At 42.7% G+C, this 18,868-nt stretch overlaps 1 protein-coding gene across 1 annotated transcript in view; it reads right to left on the bottom strand.

The window, feature by feature from the left end:
• RFLNB (refilin B) overlaps nucleotides 1–18,446 on the bottom strand; it is a 51,932-nt gene extending 33,486 nt beyond the window's left edge. The window contains exon 1 of the mRNA XM_044286691.1: nucleotides 18,061–18,446. Coding sequence (XP_044142626.1) covers nucleotides 18,061–18,246 — 186 coding nt within the window. The 5' untranslated portion in view covers nucleotides 18,247–18,446. The remainder of the gene's footprint in view (nucleotides 1–18,060) is intronic.
• Nucleotides 18,447–18,868: the final 422 nt, after the last annotated feature.

The raw sequence follows: 18,868 nt of genomic DNA, 5'->3' as shown, positions 1-18,868 counted from the left end.
GGCAGTATCACACAGTATAGGATATTAGATACACAGGTCAGCAGACAGTATCGCACAGGATAGAATTAGATACACAACTCAGCAGACAGTAACACACAGGATTGGATTATATACACAGCTCAGCAGACAGTATCACACAGGGTAGGATTAGATACACAGCTCAGCAGACAGTATCACACAGGATATGATTAGATACACAGCTCAGCAAGGATTAGATACACAGCTCAGCAGGCAGTATCACAGAGGATAGGATTAGATACACAGCTCAGCATACAGTATCACACAGGATAGGATTAGATACACAGCTCAACGGACAGTATCACACCGGATAGAATTAGATACACAGCTCAGCAAGGATTAGATACACAGCTCAGCAGACAGTATCACACAGGATATGATTAGATACATAGCTCAGCGGACAGTATCACACAGGATGGGATTAGATACACAGCTCAGCAGACAGTATCACACAGGATATGATTAGATACATAGCTCAGCGGACAGTATCACACAGGATGGGATTAGATACACAGCTCAGCAGGCAGTATCACACAGGACATGATTAGATACATAGCTCAGCAGACAGTATCACACAGGATAGGATTAGATACACAGCTCAGTGGGGCAGGGTGCTGTACATGTCACTGTTATGGGGGATACTGTCGATATCTTTTAACGACACACAGAAACGTTAAATGAAATAGATGAAATATACCTGTGCGAAGCCAGGTCCTTCTGCTAGTACATATATATATATATATATATATATATATATATATATAAAAATATAAATAAAATAGAAAGCCTTCACTGCTGAGCTAACATACACTCTTACCTCAATCCATTTAAGCTCTGGTAACTGACCCTGCTGCTAACAGTGGTGCTCAACAGATAATAGTTTTTTATATATATATATATATATATATATATATGTATATATATATATATATAGATAATAGTTATGGTGTGGTCACAGGATGTGGAGGACCCAGCTTGCGGACATTTCACGTGCGACACCATGCATGTGCAACTACCATTATAAAATATGTTGCGCGACATTACTGTGACAAATAGTCACACAACAAATGTCTTTGTGTAGCCCTAGCCTTACTAGTACATAAAATCCCATCAACTCAACAGTGACATTGTCCAAGCACATGAATAGTACTGACTGTCCGCCATTACATTATATAGTTATAAGGTGTCTTGATATACTGCAGAAAACCTACCCCACTTTCAGAGAAGCAGCTGTGAACTTCAGAGTCATCAGAAGTAACCTTCATCATCACCCAAAATTCAGCCAGAACCCTGACAGCTCCCGAGACTTTTTCCAGCGCACTTTCTACCACACAGAAACACACGCAGCGCTATACACCTCCGAAGTTGAGAGAGAGATTAGATAAGAATGAGCGCTCACCCAGGAAGTTACACCTCAGATAAAGTTGAATAAAATACCCACAAACCACACATAACATGTCACTTTTCACCCACAATGTATTGACTACCAACAATTTAGAACCTGAAGCTACGCCTCTGCTGGCCCTACAATGACAGCACACCCAGAAAAGCAGGCTCGGAAAATACTTTAATAGGTAACTCCACCCAAAATACATAATTCCTCTTTTCTTTTGTTACTTTAGATGAGGCTTAACTGTGCTGCCATTTTACATAAATCTGGTGTTTTGAGATCTACCATGCTGACACGATAATTACTGTGCTTAACAGCTAATACACAGCAGAGCCCTGCTTATGGGGAAAGTACAGCAGTACATGAGGCCATACAGAAGTGCCGTACCGTCGGTGCACTGCCGTATAGGATCCATCTGGTGCCACTTGTATGGACACTATAGTATAAGTAGGTACAGTAAAACCTTATTCACTTCTGTGGAGCCCTAGCTGTAAAGATTTGGGGGAGATTTATGAAACGGCCTAAACAGGGGCATACATACATCTCATAGGGCCCCATAGAGAAACGTTGCCATGGGGGCCCTGCCCCACCTAGTTTCTAAGTGCATCAAGAACTTCTAGGCAACACTCTGGGAGTGACACATTTATAATGTTTTGTTTATTTAGCAGGAGAAATGTTAATTTATAAAACTGTAGTAAAAGATGTTGCCCACCACCTCACCCACAATTGTAACAGGTGCTTCATAAAGTGCATTTTTGGCACCGTATTTCTCAATGTATTTCAACAAGACAACTGGTATAAATACAGTACACTGATACATTTCCCCATGCAGATCTATGTTTGTCACTTCCCTCATAAAATATATTATAAAACTGCTTGGCTTAAAGAGGACCGGTCGTATCGCGGCGAACTTTGTGTGTTCGCGATTCGCCGAACATGCTAACATATGGAGATATTCGCGCCCGCCATATTCTTTTACATTGTGAAGAACTTTGACCGATGACACATCCATCAGGTGGTACAGGACAGCCAATTGAGACATTTCAGGACAGCCAATTGAGACATTTCAGCACCTCATAAATAAACCTGATCTGGCCGCCATTTTACATTCAGTGTTTTGCCAGTGTAGGGAGAGGTTGCTGTGTGGAGCAGGGACAGGCTGTTAGGGACACCAAACGCTAGCTAATAGGGCCACAAAAGTCCTTTTAGGGACTGGTATAGGTGTGCTATCGATAGGTGTGATACACAGAGAGGTGCGATATATTTATAATATACTTTTATAATGAGTCAAAAACACATAGATCTATATAGTGATCACCTGGAAGTCAGGGGCCTAGGGGCTAGGGGCTTACTAGGGCCATTTTTATATAGGGTAAGGTTCTGGACGGGGTCGCTCTTATCAGGGAGGGTGGTCTGTGGTTAGGCTATCAGGGCCAGAATAGCACCCTTCTGTAGGGAAATATCAGGGACAGTTCCTTGCCCACCCTTTCCTTCAATACCACATCATCATCTAGCCCAGGGATAGATGTTTTTTGCTTTCCCTCCGGAATTCATGAATGTGCACTGGAACCCCCCGGATTGTGGTAGGACATATGGTTTCTGATTTGGTGCCGCCGAGCACTTGTTATTGCCTACCACATCTATGCTTTTTGCTTAACTTTAATAATTAAATTTATTTTCATTTTGAGGAATATCGTTTCCATTCACATGTCCGCAAAATGGGTCCGCATCCGTTCCGCGATTTTGAGGAACGGTGCAGCCCCATTCATTTTCAATTAGGCCGGAATGTGCTGTCCGCAACCGCATTTGCGAATCCGTGCTTCCGTTTCCGCAAAAAAATAGAACATGTCCTATTCTTGTCCGCAATTGCAGACAAGATTAGGCATTTTCTATTATAGTGCCGGCGATGTGCGGTACGCAAATTGCGAAATGCACATTGATGGTGTCCGTGTTTTGCGGATCCGCAAAACACTTAAGGACGTGTGAATGGACCCTCATAGTAACATTATTAAAGGTTAATCTTTATGTATATTCTAATGGATTGCCTTCCTTGTATAGTGTTATAATATACTTTCTATGTTAGAAAGTACCGTATTTTTGGGCCTATAAGACGCACCAGCCCATAAGACGCACCTAGGTTTTTGGGGAGGAAAATAAGAAAAAAAATATTTTTAACCAAAAGGTGTGCTGTGTGTTTGGTGGGTTTGTTATGGGGGGGATCTGTGGATGACGGACACTGTTATGGGGGGGATCTGTGGATGACGGACACTGTTATGGGGGGATCTGTGGATGACTGACACTGTTATGGGGGGATCTGTGGATGACGGACACTGTTATGGGGGGATCTGTGGATGACGGACACTGTTATGGGGGGATCTGTGGATGACGGACACTGTTATAGGGGGGATCTGTGGATGACGGACACTGTTATGGGGGGAACTCTGGCTTGCACTGTTACGGGGGGGATCTGTGGCTGACACTGTTACAGGGGGATCTGTGGATGGCACTGTTACAGGGGGGGATCTGTGGGTGGCACTGTTTATATATGTGCCATCCACAGACCCCCCCAGCACATAACAGTGCCATGCACAGACCCCCCCCCCCAGCCCATAACAGTGCCATTCACAGACCCCCCAGCCCATAACTGTGCCATCCACATATCGCAAACTGCTAGAGGTACTGTGGCTTGTGGCACAGTGCACAAAACTCAGAGAGGCCTCCCTAGATCCCTGGTAGGGCAACCACTGTAAATAGGTGAAAGTAGGGCTTTCTTCCATGAGAACATGCTGGTGGTTAAGTACAAGGACAAGAGGGACGTCCTTGTACTGACCATCATTCACACTAACACCAGATCCCCTGCTCCTGTACGAGGTACCACAACCACTACCCCCAAACCAGTTTGTATCCTGGACTACAACAGGCACACGGGAGGGGTTAATCTTTCAGATCAAGTTCTGAAGCCCTAGAGTGCCACATGAAAAACGAAAGTGCAGTACAAATAGCTGGCTGTACACATTGTACAGATGGCAATGTACAATGCGTACGTGCTATTTCAATCTGCAGGACACACAGGAACTTCCCTTCAGTTCCAAGAGTTGGTTATCAAGGCCCTAATTTTTCAAAGCCAGGCTGGGGAGGGTCCCAGTACTTCTGGAAGTCTTGGTGCCCGTGTTGTACCAGAGCAACATTTTCTAGGTTAAGTCCCACAGACAGCAAGGAAGGGAAGGACTCAAAAAAGATGCACGGTTACAAAAGGGGGATAAGGAAAGACACAATTTACCACAGCGAAACCTGGCCTGTGCATGCAGGAGTGTTTTAAAATCTACCACTCATCCATTGAGTATTAATTTAATTTCATCCATGATGTACCCTGAAGTTTTACCACTGTATATCTCTGATTTAGTCCGCATAGCTCACAGATCCACTTTTCACCAACCACTACATATTAATTTCTGTGAAACACCTGTTAGGTCAAAAGTGCCCTTTCCACCCCTTAAAATGTTCATACAGGGTGCTCTTTCTTTTAATTTCTGGGGACCTCAGGAATTTTTTAAATACGACATGGCACCTAAAATCCATGTCTGCCAATTCAGCTCTGCCAACAAAATCCATATTTTGAGGTTTACCTGCTGTGCGTCCATACAGCAGGCTACAAGCATACTGGGGTGCATTTTCTCCTTTAACCCCCTTTAACCAAGGGTGCTCTTTTTCCGAAATGGGGTCACTTAGGGTTTTTTTTTATTTCTGGGGACCTCAGGAATCTTTTAAATGTGAAATGGCACCTAAAATTAATGTCTGCCAATTCAGGTCCGCAAACTCCATATTTTGTTGTTTGACTATAGAGCCCTGCTGTGCGCCCATACATAATTTTTTGAGCACATATGGGATGTTGCCTTATTCGGGGGGAAATGCGGAACAAAATGTGGGGTGTATTTTGTCTTGTTACACTTTGAGAAAGTGAAAAGTTTAGATGTAAAGCAACTTTTTTGTGAAAAAAAATTATATATTTTTCATTCTTACTGCCAAGTGTTTCCTAATTCTAGGAAACACCTTTGAGGTCAAAGTGCTCACTACACACCTTGAAAGATTCCTTGAGGGGTGTAGTTTCCAAAATGGGGTCACTTTTTGGGGGTTTCCACTGTAGGGCCACCTCAGGGTGTCTTCATATGCGACATAGCTCCCAATTACCATTCTAGCTAAATCCGTTCTCCTAAAGCCATATGGTGCTCCTTCCACTCGGAAGACTGCTGTGCGCCCATACATCAGTTTTTGAGCACATACAGGGTGTTTCTGTAAACTCCAGATTCAGGGTAATAGATTTTGAGTTTTGTTTGTCTGTTAACCCTTGATGTGTTGCAGAAAAAATAGATTGAAATTTAAAATCTGCTAAAAGATGTGAAATTTTAAAATTTCATTCCCATTTTCCTTTAATTCTCGCGGGGTACCTAAAGGGTTAACAAAGTTTGTAAAATCCGTTTTGAATAGCTTGAGGGGTGTAGTTTCTAAAGTAGGGTGATTTATGGGTGGTTTCTAATATGTAAGTCCCACAAAGTGACTTCATAACTAAACTGGTCCTTAGAAAATTGGGTTTTGAATTTTTTTTTAAAGATTTAAAGATTTGCTTCTAAACTTCTAAGCCTTCTAACGTCCCAAAAAAATGTAATGTAATTTTAAAAATGATCCAAACATGAAGTAGACAGATGGGGAATGTAAAGTAATAACTATTTTGGAGGTATTACTATCTATTATAAAAGTAGAGAAATTGAAATTTGGAAATTTTTCCAATATTTTGTAAATTTAGTATTTTTACCACTGTCATGAAGTACAATATGTGAAGGGGAAAAGATTTTCTCAAAATGGCTGGATAGGTAAAAGCGTTTTAAAGTTATCACCACATAAAGTGACACGTCAGATTTGCTAAAAATGGCCTGGTCCTTAACCCCTTAAGGACCAGGCTCATTTTCACCTTAAGGACCAGGCCATTTTTTGCAAATCTGACCAGTGTCACTTTAAGTGCTGATAACTTTAAAACGCTTTTACTTATACAGGCCATTCTGAGATTGTTTTTTCGTCACATATTGTACTTCATGACACTGGTAAAATAAAGTCAAAAAAATTAATTTTTTTGCATAATAAAATACCTAATTTACCAAAAATTTGGAAAAATTAGCAAATTTCAAAGTTTCAGTTTCTCTACTTCTGTAATACATAGTAATACCCCCAAAAATTGTGATGACTTAACATTCCCCATATGTCTACTTCATGTTTGAATTATTTTGGGAATGATATTTTATTTTTTGGGGATGTTACAAGGCTTAGAAGTTTAGAAGCAAATCTTGAAATTTTTCAGAAATTTACAAAAACCCAATTTTTAGGGACCACTACAGGTCTGAAGTCACTTTGCGAGGCTTACATAATAGAAACCGCCCAAAAATGACCCCATTCTATAAACTACACCCCTCAAGGTATTCAAAACTGATTTTACAAACTCCGTTAACCCTTTAGGTGTTGCACAAGAGTTATTGGCAAATGGGGATGAAATTTGAGAATTTCATTTTTTTGCCTAATTTTCCATTTTAACCAATTTTTTCCACTAACAAAGCAAGGGTTAACAGCCAAACAAGACTGTATCTTTATTGCCCTGACTCTGCCGTTTACAGAAACACCGCATATGTGGCCGTAAACTACTGTACGGCCACACAGCGGGGCGTAGAGTGAAAGGTGCGCTGTATGGTTTTTGGAAGCCAGATTTTGCTGGACAGTTTTTTTGACACCATGTCCCATTTGAAGCCCCCTGATGCACCCCTAGAGTAGAAACTCCATAAAAGTGACCCCATCTAAGAAACTACACCCCTCAAGGTATTCAAAACTGATTTTACAAACTTTGTTAACCCTTTAGGTGTTGCGCAAGATTTAATGGAAAATAGAGATACAATTTCAAAATTTCACTTTTTTGGCAAATTTTCCATTTTAATATTTTTTTCCCAGTTACAAAGCAAGGGTTAACAGCCAAACAAAACTCATTATTTATGGCCCTGATTCTGTAGTTTACAGAAACACCTCATATGTGGTTGTAAACCGCTGTACGGGCACACGGCAGGGCGCAGAAGGAAAGGAATGCCATACGGTTTTTGGAAGGCAGATTTTGCTGGACTGGTTTTTTGACACCATGTCCCATTTGAAGCCCCCTGATGCACCTCTAGAGTAGAAACTCCATAAAAGTGACCCCATCTAAGAAACTACACCCCTCAAGGTATTCAAAACTGATTTTACAAACTTTGTTAACCCTTTAGGTGTTGCACAAGATTTAATGGAAAATAGAGATACAATTTCAAAATTTCACTTTTTTGGCAGATTTTCCATTTTAATATTTTTTTCCCAGTTACAAAGCAAGGGTTAACAGCCAAACAAAACTCATTATTTATGGCCCTGATTCTGTAGTTTACAGAAACACCTCATATGTGGTTGTAAACCGCTGTACGGGCACACGGCAGGGCGCAGAAGGAAAGGAATGCCATACGGTTTTTGGAAGGCAGATTTTGCTGGACTGGTTTTTTGACACCATGTCCCATTTGAAGCCCCCTGATGCACCCCTAGAGTAGAAACTCCATAAAAGTGACCCCATCTAAGAAACTACACCCCTCAAGGTATTCAAAACTGATTTTACAAACTTTGTTAACCCTTTAGGTGTTGCACAAGATTTAATGGAAAATAGAGATACAATTTCAAAATTTCACTTTTTTGGCAGATTTTCCATTTTAATATTTTTTTCCCAGTTACAAAGCAAGGGTTAACAGCCAAACAAAACTCATTATTTATGGCCCTGATTCTGTAGTTTACAGAAACACCTCATATGTGGTTGTAAACCGCTGTACGGGCACACGGCAGGGCGCAGAAGGAAAGGAATGCCATACGGTTTTTGGAAGGCAGATTTTTCTGGACTGGTTTTTTGACACCATGTCCCATTTGAAGCCCCCCTGATGCACCCCCAGAGTAGAAACTCCAAAAATGTGACCCCATTTTAGAAAGTACGGAATAGGGTGGCAGTATTGTTGGTACTAGTTTAGGGTACATATAATTTTTGGTTGCTCTATATTACACTTTTTGTGCGGCAAGGTAACAAGAAATAGCTTTTTTGGCACGTTTTTTGTTGTTGTTATTTACAACATTCATCTGACAGGTTAGATCACGTGGTAATTTTATAGAGCAGGTTGTCACGGACGCAGCAATACCTAATATGTATACAATTTTTTTTATTTATGTAAGTTTTATACAATAACTTCATTTTTAAAACCAAAAAATTGTTTAGTGTCTCCATAGTCCGAAAGCCATAGTTTTTTCAGTTTTTGGGCGATTATCTTGAGTAGGGTCTAATTTTTTGCGGGATGAGATGACAGTTTGATTGGCACTATTTTGGGGTGCATATGACTTTTTGATCGCTTGCTATTACACTTTTTGTGACGTAAGATGGCAAAAAATTGCTTTTTTTACACAGTTTTATTTTTATTTTTTTTATGGTGGTCACCTGAGGAGTTAGGTCATGTGATATTTTTATAGAGCCGGTCCATACGGACGCGGCAATACCTAATATGTATACTTTATTTTTATTTATGTAGGTTTTACACAATGATTTTATTTTTGAAACAAAAAAAATGATGTTTTAGTGTTTCCATAGTCTAAGAGCCATAGTTTTTTCAGTTTTTGGGCGATTATCTTGAGTAGGGTCTCATTTTTTGCGGGATGAGATGACGGTTTGATTGGTACTATTTTGGCGTACATGCGACTTTTTTGATCACTTTTATTACTTTTTTGGGAAGTAAGGTGGGCAAAATTTCAATTTTCTCATAGTTTTTATTTTTTATTTTTATGGCGTTCACTGTGCGGGGAAAGTAACATGACCGTTTTATAGATCAGGTCGTTACGGACGCGGCGATACCCAATATGTGTAGTTTATTTTATTTTTTTAATTTTTATTCAGTGATAAATGTTTTTTTTTTATCTTAACTTTTTTCACTTATTTTTTTTTATTTTTTGACCCAGACCCACTTGGTTCTTGAAGATCCAGTGGGTCTGGTGTCTGTAAAATACAGTACAGAACCTATATAGGTATCTGTACTGTATTTTACTTACACTGAACAGATCTATGCTTTCAGCACAGATCTGTTCAGCACCATGGACAGCAGGACGCCTGAGCAGGCGTCCTGTTGCCATGGGAACCTTCCCCGTCTGCCACAACTTCGCAGACGGGGAAGGGTGAGGACTGGGGTGTCGGGGGGCTGTCTGGGGGCTCTCTCCCTCTCCCATCGGGGGGCTGCAAAGGCACAGCAGCCCCCCGATCGGAGAGGGAGGGAGCTCCCTCTTACTGTTAACCTTTTCCATACAGCGGTCCGTACGGACCGCTGTATGGAAAGGGTTAAACGGCTGACATCGCATCAACGATGTCAGCCGTTTATACCAGGGTGCCAGCAATGTGCTGGCACCCTGGTATACCCACTGTACACCAACGATTACGCAATGGGAGGCGGGCGGGGGATCGCGATCCCGATCCCGCCTGCCGCACCGCCCGCCTCCCGCAACGCCCCCACCGCCTGCGACACCCCCCCACCCCCCCTGCACCACCCGCCGCCATCAAATCATGCAGGGGTGCAGGGGGGGGGTGTACTATATCGATTTTAGGAACTCTAAAGCTTCTGATCCCCGCGGTCAGGGACCGCGGGGATCAGAAACTGCAAAAAGCGCAGCAAACCGCAGGTCTGAATTGACATGCGGTTTGCTGCGATCGCCGACACGGGGGGGGGGGTCAAATGACCCCCCCTGGCATTTTAACAGGATGCCGGCTGAATGATTTCAGCCGGCATCCTGTTCAAATTAACCCCTGCGGCGCCGGAATGCCGATTTTAAAGTCAGGACGTACCGGTACGTCCTCGGTCCTTAAGGACTCAGGAAATAGGGCGTACCGGTACGTCCTCGGTCCTTAAGGGGTTAAGGTGAAAAATGGCAGGGTCCTGAAGAGGTTAAAGAAGTTTAGTGGCGGGTCCCCTCCTCCCATACCAGTTGCACGGACTGCCTCAATGCACACCACTGTGTCTAAAAGTAAAACTGTCTTTGCTGCTCGTAGTAACCAGTCATACTGCAGATTTCATTTCATATTTCATTTCAGATTCAAAATGAAAGCTGCTTTGTGATTGAATGTTATGGGCAACAAAAGCAGTTTTTCTTTTAGGCTACTTTCACATTAGCGACAGCCTTCTCCGGCAGGCTGTTCACCCGCTGGAACAGCCTGCCGGATCCGTGCTGCCGCTAGTGCACGCATGCCACCGGATTCATCCACTCCAGCCCCATTCACTATGGGTCCGGCCGGAGCACGGCAAACATGCTGATAGGCGGCTTGAATAAAACTACGACTAGCTGGAGAAGGCTGCCGCTAATGTAAAAGTAGCCTTAGACGGTTTTCATAAATCTGCCCCAGAATATCTACTGAATGTTACAAACACAACCTGCAGAATGACCCTAAATTCTGGAATCTCAAGATCAGGGCCACATTACCAAGCGGCATGAAGTGATGTCTGCACTTTGTTTTATCACAGTATGAAAGTATCTAATGCCCTTATATTTTTATTATTTTATTACCACATGACTGATTACTTTATGGTTGGAAACAAAATACTATTTACTAAGAACTCAATGTAATATTGCCAATCCAGGAAGAAACAAACTGAAATTCAGCACTGCTGTCAGATATACAATCTATAATGCCAGGAAGCAGAAGATTCTTCACAAGCTGCCCCCACCATGATTTCCCTGATATAGAAATATACAAATCCGGTTATTAGTGCTCTATGCAGAATCTATATTGGATTCAAAGCGTATTTGAAGTCTAAATTGACATATATTTGCACATATTTAATATGCTCATTATTATCCAGTGGTGTGCTTTAATTAAAGTTTTTTTTTATACCAGGATAGGTCATGGATATCAGATGAGTGGGGTTCCGACTCCAGAAACCCCCGCTGATCAGCCTTTTGCAGATGCAGCAGCCTCTTCTAGGCCAGTGATGTCACTTGCTGAGCTGTCGTAGCAAGCGCAGCCGCTATACTATACAAGATGCTGTGCTTGGTAAGCTGCGAGGAGGACCTAGCGTTTACAGGAGCACCACAGCCTCTTCAGACAGCTGATCGGAGGTGATCCTGTATGTCAGACCCCCACCAACGAGATATTGATGACCTATCCATGGGCGTCCGCAGGGAGGGGCAAGTGCCCCCCCCTGGGGCCAGCAGAAGAGGGTGGGGGGGCGGCAGCGGGGCACAGGGAGATGAAATCTTCTATTGTGGAAGCGCTCATCTCCATAGTCATCTGTATCGCCGTCCTCAGGACAGCGATACAGATGACTGTGCTGGGGCAGGGGAGGGAGAGGCGTGTCCCTTTCCCTTCTTCTCTTAGGCTGCCGGCCTAGTGCCTGCAGCCTATCAGAGGCCGGCGCAGGCGGCGCGATGACGTCATCACGCCGCCTGAGCCATACAGCGTGGGACACACTGCCAAGGAGGTAAGTATAAGTGTTTTTTTTTGTGTACAATAATGGTGGCTACTGGCACATAATGGGGGGCTCTGGCTACTGGCACATAATGGGGGGCTCTGGCTACTGGCACATAATGGGGGGGTTCTGGCTACTGGCACATAATGGGGGGCTGTCATTACTGGCACATAATGGGGGGGCTGTCATTACTGGCACATAATGGGGGGGCTGTCATTACTGGCACATAATGGGGGGGCTGTCATTACTGGCACATAATGGGGGGGCTGTCATTACTGGCACATAATGGGGGGCTGTCATTACTGGCACATAATGAGGGGCTGTCATTACTGGCACATAATGGGGAGCTGTCATTACTGGCACATAATGGGGGGCTGTCATTACTGGCACATAATGGGGGGCTGTCATTACTGGCACATAATGGGGGGCTGTCATTACTGGCACATAATGGGGGGCTGTCATTACTGGCACATAATGGGGGCTGTCATTACTGGCACATAATGGGGGCTGTCATTACTGGCACATAATGGGGGCTGTCATTACTGGCACATAACGGGGGATGTCATTACTGGCACATAATGGGGAGCTGTTATTACTGGTACATGATGGGGGGGCTGTTATTACTGGCACGTGATGGGGGGGCTGTTATTACTGGTACATTATTGGGGGCACTATAGAGGCATCTACTGAGGCTACAAAGAAGGGGTGTTTTATATGGGGGGCTCTGTACAGTAGAATGTTATACTGGGACACATTATGGTGGGTACTATGAGGAAGGGGGAGAGGAGTACTAGGGGTCATCTATGGGGGGCACTAAGAAGGGGTATTTTATACTTGCAAATTATGGGGGACACTGAGGGCATCTACTGGGGCATTTTATACTGGTACATTTTGGGGGGCACTAGGAGGAAGGGGGGAGAGGAGCACTATGGAGGCATTTACTGGGGGCACTATATAGGGGTATTTTATACTGGCACATTATGGGGGCATTATGGGGACATTTGCTCAACTGGGGGCATTACAAGGGGGTATTTTTGCATTGTCATATTATAAAGAGAATTATTTCTACTGGGGGGCATTATGGTGGGCTTTATTACTCCCACATGGTATGACCCCCTAGTAGCAGCACCATCCTCTCCCTGGTCTGCTATTCATCTGCCCCTTCTCCAAATCCTTATTATGAAATCTTTCTCATTAGGATAAAACACAGCATCAGCTCCGCCGAGCCCCCCAGCCAAGTGTTGAAATGGTGTCTGAGATCCCCAAGGGCCAAGCCAAGTAATTGTAAGTTTTCATGTGAAATATGTTTATGTTATACACATATAGCCTACACTGTGCCACACAATATACAGTATACCGCTACACTGTGCCCTTCCTGAGACCAGGCTCTGGATCCGCCACTGCACAGCTCCTGCGTTATTATACTTTGTGATAATGAATATCCCCCTCCCCTTCATTACATCCTCAGAAACAAGCAGAGCATGGATGTCAATAAAATTATGCCCCCCCCCCCCCCCCCCCGGAAAAATTTCTGCGGACGTCCTTAGGATAGGTGGTCCCAACACTCAGGACACCCTCCGATCAGCTGTATAAAAAGGCAGCACTCCCGTGAGCGCAGCGGCATCTTCAAACAGCTGATCATCTGTCCTGAGGATAGGTCATCAATATCAAAATCTCAAACAACCCCTTTAAGTCCAGAATCATATATTTTCCACATTAAAATCCAAGCCTCTGAGAAGTATTAGAGAAAGCTTACAGTGGCTGCTACAAAGTATAGAATAGCATGTTATGGCCTATGCTATATGCAGCATTCAAAAAGTCGGCATAACTGCTTCCAGATAAATTGTGTCAAGAATAATATCATAATCCATTCACAGATAAAGAACATACATATGTGGTAGCAAAGGTTAAAGGTTTTTCAGTTAATTACTATAATAATGCATAACCACTGTATAATTATAACTTCTGTTACTGCTTTCAAGATCTTGCCTTGCTATCAGTGAATGAGAACATGTTTCCATTGTTTTCCATTGAGAGGCCTGAAAACCCATTATAAACCTACAGGTCTCCCTGCTGACAGTTCACTACTAATGTATGCAACGTAGACAACGCTCTATGTGCTAAATGCAACAGCATAACAAAATGCATGTAAATGATCAATGATAAATAACTGATTATATTTATAAACCTTCTTTTTCATCAAAGATAATCAAACAACAGGGTCTCCTGTTACTGGTAAGGTGGTAAGAACAAGCCCAAGGAATCTGTTGTTTGAAGAACAAGAGCAAGCCCAGCATAAAATAATATGTAAAAATTGGGCGGTCATGAGCTGTCACCAGCTGAGTACCTGTGGCTAACCACTGTAGACAGCAAGTGGCCAGCCATGATTCCTGAAGACTTCGGGCTCAGGCACACAAGCCTATTACAGATCAGTACAGTCTTCAAGTTCAAAGGACCCACAATACAGAACCACTAGACTTGGGGGTCCTACTATACCTTTATATGTCTCGAATTTTAAAAGAGGGATGTTTATGTTCGTTGGAGTCTTACAAGAAGAAAAGAAGTCTAGCAGATGCCTTAATATGGAGCATTTCTTCCATCGAAGAGTACAGAGCTCCACACATGGAGCCACAGGGACTCTGGGTCCCTCTGCACAACCTCTGGGCACACGGCTCTGCTATGTATACAAGGACTTAGCTCATGACAATACTGGTTCTTACCCGTAGCAAACAGTCCCATGTTCCAATTCTATGTATGTCAACATAATATTCTGGGTAATTATCTGAAATTGCTCAGTTTGTAGGAGAAAACAGATTTTGGATGAGACCGAGCTAAACAAAATGTTAATAATTTACAATCTAAAACATGATAAAAGTTACATCACTGTAACAGGGTCATTAGTAGATATGAAAAGAAGTTATCCTTTCATCACTTTCTTTGTAGTAAAAAGTTTCCAGTAATAAAACATTAGTTTGTCATAATGAGCAAGCGGAAATCAGAACAGGGCGAACAAAGAAATCACGAAATGTAGCACTGTAGAGGAATGCCATTATACTGGAGGGGTTGTCTTTTCCAGTTATACACCCTTGTGTACATGGATGGATGAATCTACAGATATGTGTACACCCTACTGCTACGTGCCCAAAGCCAGCATTTGGGACAATAATTGTGACTGAGCATAAATGATTATATGTACAGTTTATATGTGCATGGTCTTAAAAGGTTTATTAAAAGCATAGAACCTCATTACATTTAGTCGCTTACATGTTATGCTCATTTCTCATTAGCATTATGTTTTACGACATGTCAATTGGTCTGACCATTGGAGGCTGCAGTTTTAGTTCTGGCGGTTGATGTAGGCAAGCCCATGTATGATATATGGTCACCCCTCACTCTATTAGCTAGAACCCAGAGCCATGTAACTCTGGAGAACCCTGCTGCATAGAGGTTTTTGTTTTTCTCTGGATCAACACTGTATAATTATAGGTCGGATTTCATGGACCAGTGACTTTCACCAACCTTACCAGCTCTGTAGCTATGTAATCAAGGATAGTCCAAACCAGACAACCTGCTCAGGAATTATGAACAACATAGGGTACCCTACTCAGAACCACAACATATGTTTGCCAGATCAGAGATCCGCTAGGAAGCATTGGCTCCACTCTGACAGACTTGGGGTTTTCCATTTATTAGCTGATCACCATCACAATTTTTTTTCTTTTACGTCCATCCATTTTGAAAAAAGTCATATTCAACTTTCCAATCTCTGTCTCTCTTGTTCCGATTCTTCACAAGTACCCCAACGGTCTCTACTGCTCCCACTTGACATGGACATGTGAAGATGCAGTCAGCCATTAGCTGTAGAGGGTCACCACTATGGCCAGTGACTGCTTGCAATAGTCACATGTCTGTGTAGAGAGGAATCAGGAAATAGAAACCAGCAGGAGACCTGGGAAGGATAGGAACTGAAGCGGTAAGGAATCGGTAAGGTGAGTATGAGCTGTGCTCAAAATCATTTTTCATGTTAGGACAACCCCTTTTAAGGTCAACTTTATTCTCTAGAAATGTTCTCTACTTGCAGTCTGAAAAAGGAGTTCTCCCTAAATACTTTCCATGGATCATGGTACCCTCAGACCCTACATCACCAGGTGACTAGGGGGAGCTATGATTTTCACACTTTGCTTCATAATAAAATGACACTATATCACCCAGGGTTAATCTAGGTCGCCTTCAACTTAGGCTACTTTCACACCTTCAAAGAAACCCATCAAAGTTCTCCAGCTACAGCATAGCCCATTAGTTCGGCGTGCCTGCCGAACCTCACTGATTATAATGGGATGTGGCAGGGATCCGGATGCTCCTCAGCATATCACTCAGGATTCGAATGGCCAAAAGTTGATGCATGCAACAGTTTTGTTCGGCCCAACCCGGCATATGCTGAGGAGCGTCTGGATCCTGCTGCATCCCATTATAGTCAATAGTGTGGGCAAGTGCCAATATCCAGCTATGTCGGATCCAGAGAACAGCCTGCTGGATTTCTTTGACGCATGTGGAAACGTAGCTATTTTATAACAATAATTCAGTAGAACAGGGATCAGCAACCTTCGGCACTGCAGCTGCTGTGAAACTACAACTCCCAGCATGCAAACATGCTCGGCTGTTCTTCTAACACCTATAGAAGTGAATGGAGCACTCTGGGAGTTGTAGTTTCAGACCACCTGGAGTGCCAGAGGTCGCTGATCCCCGCAGTAGAATGAGTGGCGCCGTAGATGAAACATGACAGTAGAGGGTGCAGCATAGTGGCTCCTCTACACACACACAGACGGTACTGTCATGTACTAGTCATGTTGTTCCAGCTGCAGCAGGGTACAAGCTATTTGCACAGGGAGGATCTGCTCCATAACAGTTTAACTAGACATCTTAAGAAACAAGAGTAAATATAGGGTAAGCACTGTTCTAATTGCTTGGATTAAAGTTATAAGTAACTGACAAGTAAATTGTTATTTTTCTAGCATTAATTCTACAACTAAGCCCAACAGTGGTTATCAAAATGCAACCAGAAATATGGTTCATCTCCAGCTGTACACATGTCTTCTCTTGTCTGCCAATATATGTGATTATAATACAGAAAACATAGGTTCCAATGAGAAAGGAAACCCAAACAAGGAGAGACAGATGGGATGTGTATGTAACATGTTTGTTGACAAATTAATACATTGTTAAAATTGTACCAGATGAGACAGATGGATCACACAGGGAACCATTATAAACCTGCAGCTGCAGAGCCCCGCTCTGCTGTACACTATGGGCTGCACATGCAATAACAAGTAACTGTCTGCTCCTTCCTGTCTAGTGCTGTGAGGTGCTGGGGTGAGGACATGTAGGGTCAGATTCTGGCTAGTTCTCCTGGTCTAAGGCTATTATATAACGTATTATTTCAGTAATGACAATTTCATATTAGGCATTCACTGCACTACAGAGAATCCACATACTATACAATGTAAAATACACATAATAAAAACACTACATAATATAGACTGTAAGTACACCTTGTTATAGTATATACCCAAAGATATATATATATATATATATATATATATATATATATATATGACAATAAAAGTCCGCAGCACTCCTTAAAGAATGAAAAAGATGTGCTATTTATTCACACATATCAAAAATATGATATGTGTGAATAAATAGCACATCTTTTTCATTCTTCAAGGAGTGCTGCGGACTTTTATTGTCTATTTACCGTCCTGAATCGAGGGATTACCGCGGGCACCCTACATCATAAAAATACTCTAAGGGAGTGCTGCCAGACCTTTTTTATGGATATATATATATATGCATACAATATTCACATATAAACTACACAATGTAATATGCAAACATAATTGTATCTGTAATATAATGTATATGCACAGCATATAGACATACTTTATCATACAGTGCTATATGCCTATACTTATGTACACACATATAATGGACACTATATATGGGACTGCAGCTGTGGATGTTCTGTCAGGTCATAGTCATGTCTACATGAGACTAGTAGCTTCTGAAGTAATGCAGCCTGAGTTGTGGTCAATGACCCTTTAATGTCACAACTCTACTCACCACCTGCACTGTGTGACCAGAGATGTCCTGGTCAGATGTCTTCTCGGTTGAGACTGAGCCCAGGAGCCAGTTGCTGGGACAGGGGCTTGGAGGAAGCCCAGAGTCAGGACTGTCCAGGACCCTCTCGCTCTTCTTCTTCATGTCCAGAAGATCGGGGACATCCTGCAGGTTGAGCCTCCCAACCATAGCTGCTTACTGCTGGGCTGGGGCTGCAAGTTGGATCTGCTGATGATGACTATGAGATCCCACCTGCACCTCCAAGTGTTCCGTGAAGACTGATGTGAAGAGCCCCTGTCAGCAGTAATGAATCAGGCACACAGCAGTGTCTGACCGCTCTGGAGGCGCAGCCACCTTCTGAGAAGCCACCAGGACTGCAGTAATGTGAAGAGGAATTTGTGTGGAGCAGTATGGGACGGGCCGCCTTCAGATGCCTCCCCCTCCTCTCCAGCTGTATTCCAGGGTTTATTATTAAGCCTTAGTTAATTGTTAATATGCAGGCATGAGAGTTCTCACGCCTCAGAACCTGACACTAAATACCCCTCATTTATACCGGATTTACCTTGTGTGTGTGCAGAAGATCTGCTGCTGCCCTCTTCCAAGGTTTATGAGACTTTTTATAGATAGATAGATAAAAATATAGATAATTAGAAAGACATGGAAAGACAGATTAATCGATAGTAGACAGACATACTTAGATAAACAATTAGATAGATTATATAGATAGACAGATAATTAGATAATGAAACCAATAGATTATATAGATACTTTAGATAGCTAGATAGATAGATAGATAGATATGAGATAGATT

The sequence above is a fragment of the Bufo gargarizans genome, chromosome 3, assembly GCF_014858855.1.
Source record: "Bufo gargarizans isolate SCDJY-AF-19 chromosome 3, ASM1485885v1, whole genome shotgun sequence".
Classification (NCBI taxonomy): Eukaryota; Metazoa; Chordata; class Amphibia; order Anura; family Bufonidae; genus Bufo; species Bufo gargarizans.
This window is presented reverse-complemented; position numbering and strand designations above follow the sequence as displayed.